This window comes from Alosa pseudoharengus, unplaced genomic scaffold (assembly GCF_046254945.1).
Source record: "Alosa pseudoharengus isolate Yale_2024_CS ecotype anadromous, Long Island Sound unplaced genomic scaffold, YU_APseudo_1.1 YU_APseudo_1.1_scf_3, whole genome shotgun sequence".
In the NCBI taxonomy this organism is placed as follows: Eukaryota; Metazoa; Chordata; class Actinopteri; order Clupeiformes; family Clupeidae; genus Alosa; species Alosa pseudoharengus.
The window spans coordinates 19,636,011-19,645,689 of NW_027468718.1; the positions used below are offsets into that span (position 1 = coordinate 19,636,011).

Here is a 9,679-nt window from a genome sequence, read left to right on the forward strand (position 1 = left end):
ACGCATACATGCATGTTTGCATAGATACATGTACATGCTCATCTCACAATGTGACATAGGCTACTGTTAATACCATAAATCACAATTAAACTTCTTCCATGTGCACTTATTTTCTAAAACATTTTACAGTTTAATGAGGGCACAAAAACAAACTAGTCAGGGCTGTCCTTGGCTTTTTTTTTAACCACAGTGGTGTCTGCAGTTGTTTAGTTTTCTTTGTAAACCACCCAATTATAGAGTTTTTCGCCAATCAACACATTTCAACAGCATCATCACATTTCAAGTGAGAACATGAGGTCAATAGATTATTATCACACATTAATTTAACTGTTTTAAATACTACAGAGCTCAGCATTGGGTAGAAATGTAAGCATCCATGCAAGTTCTAGCAGGAAGACTATAATCCTCCTCATCATCTATCACTCTTTCATTACACTTGTCCAATCAGTGGTCTACACTGGGCTCTTTGCAATGACTCGCCCAACATTTCGTGCTCAGCTGCTCCAGGTGCCTTGATCTCAAAGCCCCGTCCTCTCTCCCCAGCCCACCACCACCACTAGTTTGGTCCCTCCCTTACAAAAAATAATTAAATTACTTCAAGTATCAAACTGTAGTATTATTGTAGTATACCTCTATTGTTACTGTAGTAATATTTTAGATATGTAATATTATTGTACTCCATTTTACTTTTAAAAACAGAAAATGTGTTTGTAAGGGCCATCCCTTTGTCCAGCGACCAGCTAATATGAGGCAGCATCTGCATAGGTCAGGACAGGGCCTGCACCAAAAGGTGTAAAGTGTTTTGCTTCTAGAACTTTGTAAAATTCATTGTGGCTTAAAATCTTTAAATGCAATGCCTGCTTTCTGTTGAACTGCAGAGAGACAGTGTGCCCGCAGTAACAGTGAGGCCTCTCTGTTAAAACCAAGGACCCTAATTTAAATGTCAGGACAAAGTCTAAAGTCTAACTAAAGCTTATTTCATAACTATACAAAATCGATTAGCACATTTAATACCACAAGCAAAATCCTAAGCACAAACATTGGTGGGTCAGCTCGAAGCTCTCACATGCTACGTGATGGCTTTAGTTCCTGTATGAGAATTTTGCTCATTGACTGACTTTTACACTTTGCCCCACATGTAAATTAAGGGGCCCCTAGTCTTGGCACAGCTGGTTGTGTGTCTGGCTGTGATAACTGAATCAACTGAGACTTAAATGTACCATCAGCGATTCTAAGTGATTTCTAACCCTTAACACTTTTTGTCAGATTAAGTGAATATCTCCTCTTATTACACGGCTCTTCAGAATGCAAGTATAACGCTCCATTGATTTGAATGGTCATTATTTTTGTCTAAGGACCTCCAAATAATAACCGCTGTCAATGGCAACGGATTTTCATTCTAAAGTGAAGGCAGACGGTTGATCAGCTCTCCATTCCATGACAACACTGTAAAAAAGGTCTTCGCACATAATCCTGATTCCTTGAACTGGAAACAAACAAAGTGGAGCAAGCCTGTCCCTAAAACATAACAAAACTATTCCAACCAATCACCGAAATAGGGGGACAAGAGTTGGGGAAATGGAAGGGGAGTTTGGTGAGTTCGCTCTCTGGTGTTTTGTTAATGTTTGGTTCAAACATCAACAGACATTACATCATCCAGAATTGCTGACTGTACCTTTAAGTTCATATTCAAACCCCCATAACCATGAAGCCCCATTTTAACAAACTATTGAGATGGCATTAGACCTCAGACTAGACTATGTACTCACTAAGAGTTTCCTTACTTTGGAGACTTGAAACAAAGTATTTTTGATTACTGAAACCAGCATCTAAACGTATGTATTTATAAGATGTTATCCCTACTTTTTTCATTGGTTTATGTTTGTCTGCTGTGCATTGTCAGAATCTAAACATTGGTCTGAATGAAGTCATCATAGATATTAGAAAACTTGTCATTGACACAAACATTTTGTGTTTGTAACCCCCTCAGGTTTGCATAAGAGTACATATACATATGATTACATACCTTGAGTAATTTGAGTGTGTAACACAATATGCCGCTGAGCCACACCGTTAATATATGGTAGCAGTTGGTCAGCCATGCTATCCACAGCTGTCAAATCAGGAGCATTTACCACAAAGCTTGAATCGGATGCCACTGCTTCCATAGTGCTCCTGGCCGTCTCACCAATGGCCACGCCAAACGTATAGACATTGGACTCCCTTAAGGCCTGCTCCCCTAAACTGATATCATCGCTGGACTGCCCTGCACTGATTACAACAAGGATCTGGGGCACGCCCTCATCTGCCCTTCCCCCTGAGTCTGGGCTCAGAAGGCTTTCAACTACTTCCTCCAAAGCAGTGCCCAAATTTGCCTCATCGCCACCTGGGAATGTCAGCCCCTGTATGGCAGTCTGGACCGACCCTTTGCTTTCGTGGCTATTGAGATAGAACTTAATCTCGGGGTCGGCGCCATACAGGGCCACGGCCACTCGGATGGCTTCCCTGTCCACGTTTAGCTTTTCGATCACTTTCAGGGCGATATCGCGGACACGAGGGAAGTTGGCAGCTCCAACGTTCTCTGATCCATCAATTAAGAGTACTAGGTCAGCTGACTCTTCTTCAGGGGTGGAGAGGAGGGAGGGAGAGAGGGAGACAGGAGAGGGACAAACAGAACACAAATGCAACAAGTGAGTGTTAAAACAGAGAGAAAGAGAGTAGAGTGAAATGGCAAGCATCACATATTGGTCACAATCAGGAGCAAAACAATCATCATAAAAACACAAACACAAGCATATCATGCTGCATGTGGACTGAACCAAGGAAGATGCTCTCGCAATGTGATATGTGTGGAGTCATACAGCCATGTATGTGCAGTGTAGGCTACATATGTGTCTCCTCTATAACCGGGGCAATATTGAGCAATATTCTCCAATATTCTCCATGGAGCAGGTGTTGGGATACAGAAAATAGTGTAATATCATCTTCGTTTTGAGCTCAGTCCTCCATGCAGACTCATGTTACAAGATACAGTGATAACAGTACCGGTCATGACTCCGTGTCTCATACTTGTCGCTGAGTGCAAATACTTTCAAGAGACTCAGCTAGTTTTAATAAAAAAGCCATGTTTGCACTGGAATTATCATCAACTATCTGGGACGTTGTAGGATTCCACATTGAAATGGAGTCATACAACATCACAGATAGCATTGACATAATGCAATGCTTACATTGATAGCAATCCAGAAAAGGAGCCAACTTTAAAGATTACTTTAATTTATTTATTTAATGTTATACCTTAGGTAATATTACTAAATTGTATCTGAATACATAACATAACCGATGATTATGTCATACATTCTGCAGCGTAAACAAGTACGAGCTCAGACAGGTTCATCACCGTTTAACTTTCTACAAAGATTGTACACATAAAGGTTGCACATAAACAAACAAAAATGAGTACTGTGTTCACAAGAGATGCAAGCAGTGATGATGAAAGCTTAGCTATAATTAATAGCTTCAGGGGGTAAGGGGGATATTGATTTATACAATCAATATTATTGTTTCTTAAAGAGGCACTATTCAATTTCAATTCATGGGTGTGACCATTTCACCTCTACCTAACATGAATGAGTGTAGTGCACAGATAGAGACTCTCACATGTTATCTTTGATCTGATAACATGAAACTCAAATAAGAGTAAGATAGCAGTTTTTAAAAGGTTTTTATATCTTGGCATGAAAAAAGCATTAATATAAATTAATGCCGTAATCAATTCATTAATTAATCAATGAATCAGTTAAAAACATGCAAACACACAAGATCTCAGTCATGGTGTGCTCAGGAAGCATGATGAACTATGTGAAGATAGCGTGCCTAGAAAATGAATGATGATTCATGAGGTTAAAGTAGTATTTGGTGTTTTTCAATGTAATCTCTATCTGGTACTTAAACCACAATCTATGTTTCAGAAATCTTAAAATAACAAAATAGCCTCCAATCATGGAGGCTACAGTATATTGCTGTGATAATAAATAGTGTACCACAGACACATCAGAGAGAGATTGACATGAAAAGCCCCTGAAATATCACTTCCATTGGGTTAATGACCTTTTACCTTTACCTGTACAGCTAGTTACGATGTGTATCCCATGGGTGAGAAAACACCTGCACTGTAAAAATGACTGATGCAATGTTGAGAACCAACCAGTCAATGCTACTTTGGCAGTAATGCTTTTGATTTGAGCCCATTCACTAAAATGGATGAAATCAATGATAGGATATACTGTGAATAATGCCTAATAATATCCTTTGTTTTCCCTGGAACCTGATTTTAATAAACACTTTCCCTATGTGACATTTACTGCTGTTGAAATGTTAATAGTCTTTTTAGCCTTTGGTTAGTCATTTCAAATGCAGTCCTGGCAACAATTGTGCAAAGACTTCTGATGTTAGCATGAAAACATGTTAGCAGTTTTTTCAATATTCCTTCATGTTACTTATTTTATATTACTGTTATATATTTGGTGATAGAATAGGTGTTTGGTCATAATTATCCTATATACTGTGTCCAGTGCTGAACACATTAACAAAGCATTTTGCATCCATATAAGGATAGGCTGGACAGGGTGCTTGGAAAAACTAGCTAATGCAAGAGTTGCTGGGAAAAAGTCATTCATGAAAATTATGGTCTGTTTACTTGCTTGCATAGGCACTCTAATGCACCATTTTGTGTGCCTGTCAGTACTGGTATTTTTAAAGGTAGTAAAAACTCTCAGTAAGTTTGAATGATGATTCAAAGCGAATGTGCACAATAACACATAGAAACTCCATTCCTCCTCAAGCCAACTGCAGGAGCTACATACAGTACGATCACCATCTGTTCAGGACACTGTCCGGAGCACCGTTTTCTGACGTAGAGTTCCATGTAAGGTGAGGAATTCTAAGAGCATTGATGTGTGTATCAATACTGTGAATGAACTCAAGAAGCACTTACCGGCCTGCGCAGAAGTCTGGGGAAGCAGGCCAGAGCACACCAGCAGCACCCAGAGAAGGGCGCACGGTGGCAGCAGCTGCCGCTTTCTCATTTTTGTTTTAAATGTAGCACCAGATAAGGTACCTGGAAAGGATACAAAAACATGTCTGAGTGTATATTTGGCTTTCACAAAATATACAACTAGTGCCTCACACAATGTAGAACATGACAAAAACATATGTAAAAATACACATGTTCTATTGTTAATAAATATGAGGTAAATATATGATACATATAAACAGATATAACAATACAGATATTCTTATTATTGGTTTGTGAAGTCTTAACAACTTCATTTATAAACCCTTTATAGGTGTACTCTTATAAAGTGGTACCCAGATATGGCACACATAAAACTGGGATGCAGTGTAGGTCTTAGCTTATAATCACGTCAGCAGCATAGAAAAAACATTACTACTGAGATAATCCATGCTAACTGCAGTATCATGTATTGAAAAAGGTGTCACATTCCTAGTGTTCATCAGTATGTGGATGGGGACGCACGCAACCTTTCCCTCATAGTGGTAGAGGTGATGGTGATGGTGGGGGTGGTGTGTGTATGTGTGTGTGTGTGTGTGTGGAGGGGGGGGGGGGGGGGTTAGCTTGATGTTCATTTGAGCTCAAATCCCAAAACAGGAGATGCATGGCAGCAACACACCCTGACACCAATCGCTCCAATCTCACACAAAACTCAAATTCAAATTAATCTTTGGCACCTACTTAACTCTGACTCTAGAAATGGTATATCCAAACAGGTTGATGTTATTACTATAATAGCAAGCTTTCTGTTTAACTGATTACTCATGAAATGTCCAACAAAAGATGACATCTCCCATCCAAATAACCACTGTAAACAAATACAATAGTTCAACTAAAAATATAACTCTTGCATATTACTCTCCAATGAAGGCAACATTGAACAACGGAACGAAACAGAACTGCAATCCACATTATTCCTTCTAACCAAATGCAAATTATATGTATGTAATGTTCTGTACAGGGCCTTCAATACTGCCTCATTACTGGGAGCTGATAGGGGGATCTATGAGTATGTGCACACTTTGAAAAGGCAAGATATGAAGAGAACAGTGTGACATGCTATATGTGGGAAAGTAGCCAACTAGTCAATCACTGGGGCAGTGGTCTAAGCTACAGTTCAATATCAATGTCCCCATGCACCAGGGTATCCTGTTGCACCCAAAGGATAATCAACAGCATTAAATTGCCATATGAAGCAGATCATCATCTGTATCATCACATATTTACCCTGAATGTTCTCACCCATTCATTTTCCTGCACAACATTTTTTTGCTATTTTCTTTGACAATTTGATTTCGGGTAAAATTGTAGCTTGAGGAGATATTAAAATGATCATAGTTTCAAGTAAAACGATATTCTAATTTTTTAGGATTAAACACATTCTTAATCCTTTAAATAGCACACAACATTATCAAGTGTGACCAAGCATGTAAGCATGTAATGCTTTACAAAATGTAAAAAAATGAATGAATTGGGACAAGAGATTAATTAATCCTGTAGAATTATATGCAATCTCTTCACTTGGCAGACAAACTGATTACCAGAACCTTTGATGAGGTTATTCTTCAAGAACTTCAAGAATATTCTTTAAAACCTGCACAATTTGACCTCTCCCACTCACCACCCCCCCACCCCACCCTACCCCTCCCCCTCACTTTCCACCAGAGAGCTATGCGGTTCATGAGCTCCATCTGTTGCCCAGGAACACAAGATGCAGCATTAAGTCCTGAAGTAAGTTCAATTAACCACTGCAGGGGCTCAAACTGACTGGGCTTTAGTGGCTTAAGTGTTTCACGACTACTTAATAACCCGATAATGACAAATATACAGATACATCAGTTTAATGGAGGGGAGAGTTTGACAGGAGCTGGGAACATGAATTATTCAATCGGGGTATTGAGCAGATGAACATCTCCGCAAGCCAAGAGGAAGAGAGGGGTTTATACATTTTTTTCAGACTGATTAATCAAAGATCAAAGGCTATTACAGAGGATTCCTAAACATTCCTTTCAGATAAATTAATGGACACAGGAGAGATATAATGAAAAGATTGACGTCTTTAAAGCAACACCAAAGAGTTTTTTGTACCTTAAAATAATGTTTCCAAAATTGTTTCAGTGGTTCATCAACTCATTATAGGGTGAACCGCACTTCTGCATTCGCGTCGCGGCCCTCTATCGGCTATAACCGCACTATGTAAGTTTGCCAGATCGGGTAGCGGATCTGTAGTTTAATTGAATGAGACATAAGAAACTACAAATTTGACTTGCACAATGTCGCAATACATCGTACTTTCATAAAATCATGCAACATATAGCCCAGCTTGTCTGTGGACATCGTTATTTGCAAAGCCGGTGCTGGATAAACAAATAGCGTGCTTGCAGAGGAAAAGTTCTTTGCTGTTGCTTTAATGGCTAACACCTGGATTTTTGATCCTGGCTCTGGAATGGCTCAGGTTTGCTGCTCTGTTTGGCCGTAAGAATGGAAAACCCTCCTCACATCAGCCCTCCTACTTCTGCTTCCCTTGTGAAGGGAGTGGCTTTGAAGGCTCTCCCCGCACCAGAGAGAAACGCACATATGCATGGACAACTGTGTTCCATCTCCTAGCCATGTAAGGCAAATGAGGAGTAACTGATGTTGCAAGGAGAAAACATGTCTGCAAATGCATTCAATGCATTTTATTGCATTGCATGGCAATAATCAACAGGGATGCAGTGACTTTAAAAATCCTTGCAAAAGTTTTCGCAGTTATTTCAATGTTTGTAATTTCTTGTTCACCTTCTATGATCACGAAAAAAGCAGCCAGCTTAGGATAACTAACGCATTTCTGACATCTTGCACAATTTCTGTCCTGTTCCAGCTGGGTAATTTTTCAGCTATATTTAAACATGCAACATCATTGCGTTGGAGAGACCATGTTGAACAAGACACACTCTAACAAATGGGTGTGGTAGTAAACCAAAAAGCATTTTCCCCAAACACACAATAAAAACAAAATGAACATGCAGAATGCAGGACAAAACAAATTATCAGACACACCTTACGGTATTTATACTTTTTTAGAGTCAAAAAAGCCAGCAACACTTGCAACAAAACATGACAAAAAGTTCTCTTACCCTGAGTTTGAATCAACGTATTCCACAGTCTTGGGTTAGAAATCTGCACTCCAACAACACTGTAACCGCTGGGTCATTATCCTTCTGGTATTTCCCCTTCAGTCAGTGGTCCTGGCAAAGAGGCACACGGATGAGATGAGATGGGGCCGATAGCTAGCTGGGGCGCACACAGGAGTCGGTGGGACACAGACGGGACACACAGGCGCACTTCTGAGACACCCTCCTGTTAGCTCACCACTGGAGCTGTGGCGCTGTCTCCGAGCCTGCGACTGGACAAACTCACAAACTCCTGGAGCAGGGCCATCCCCGAGTTTCCGCACCTCCCTCTTTCTTCTGGAAAGGAAGAAAAAAGGGGAAAGAAGAAAAAAAGGAGGAGATGAGGCCTGAAAATGAAAAACAGATGCACAGCCCTGTTTGGTCTGGAAGTCTGCAGTGGGAAGGATGATGTCACAAATTCTTTCACCACTAGCCCCCATCCCTCCATTTCTCTTCTTTTGAGGCAATGCAAAGAAAACAGAGGGGGTTTTATTGTTGTGGGGGGGGGGCTGTATGAATCTATGTATGAATGAAAAATAAACCTACTACAAATACAGAATGTTTCAATATTTAGCACATTCTACTGTTGCAGCTGTGCTTCCTCTTGGTGACAGATGATACAGAATGTACACAAAGTACAATCATGCCAAACTGAGATTTCCATGTGTCTATGATGTCCAATATGCCAATGTATTCACATGTTTCAGATATTATGGCCACAATCCACTTTTGTCTATTTGTTCAGCTCTGTTATGTAACAATCCTCATTGCAACCAGATTGTGGTTTCTACTTTAGACATCTTGCAAACCAATTCATGAGACAGCAAATCCTGTTTCAGATTATAGATTCCAGTTATAGATCAACATATTAATTTAAAAACAACAATGTGTTCATCTTCAAATGTTAAAACATTACCTTTGCTCTCATCATCAATAGGAAAATGGCTATGCAGAAACCAACCTGCATAGCCATCTATAGTCTTAGGCCTGTACAGGACCCAGCAAGCCATTTTAACCAAAGATTGATTCAGTAAATAATAATAAAAAAACCTTTACCATTTATGCCCTACAAGTAGTCAGTCATATTGACAGCATCTACAGTACATCTATTCACTTCACTTACATAATTCAAACAGTCTTTGAAGTCTAAACTTTTTGGAAGGTATTTTAAGGATTTTATTGGCTCTACATTACTGTACATACAACTTTAAATGATAGTCCAAGATTTGCTTTACATTGGGCAACAGTTTTTTATATGCCGAGCAATTTAAAGAAAGCATTACTGGATAAATCCAAAGATAGTATAGTTGTGCTGGTGAAGTCCTGGCACGTGGTTCTCTGTGCTGACTTCCGTTTCTCCACCTTTGGGTGGGATTGTCTGCTAGTACCCCTGCAGGCTAGCACACTAACACTGTCTCACACCTTAGTTTCTGGAAAGTTCTCCAAGCTCCAG

General features: G+C 39.8%; 1 protein-coding gene across 2 annotated transcripts in view; it reads right to left on the minus strand.

Moving 5' to 3' along the window:
* The window catches only part of LOC143100370 (collagen alpha-3(VI) chain-like), a 120,460-nt gene extending 112,018 nt beyond the window's left edge, over positions 1 to 8,442 (minus strand). Inside the window, exons 1-3 of one of the 2 annotated variants that reach the window (XM_076263478.1) lie at positions 8,191 to 8,442; positions 4,997 to 5,119; positions 2,027 to 2,620 (exon numbers count right to left, since the gene is read on the minus strand). In XM_076263478.1, coding sequence (XP_076119593.1) covers positions 2,027 to 2,620; positions 4,997 to 5,087 — 685 coding nt within the window. In that variant the 5' untranslated portion in view covers positions 5,088 to 5,119; positions 8,191 to 8,442. The remainder of the gene's footprint in view (positions 1 to 2,026; positions 2,621 to 4,996; positions 5,120 to 8,190) is intronic. The other variant, XM_076263479.1, reaches the window with a different exon arrangement.
* Positions 8,443 to 9,679: the final 1,237 nt, after the last annotated feature.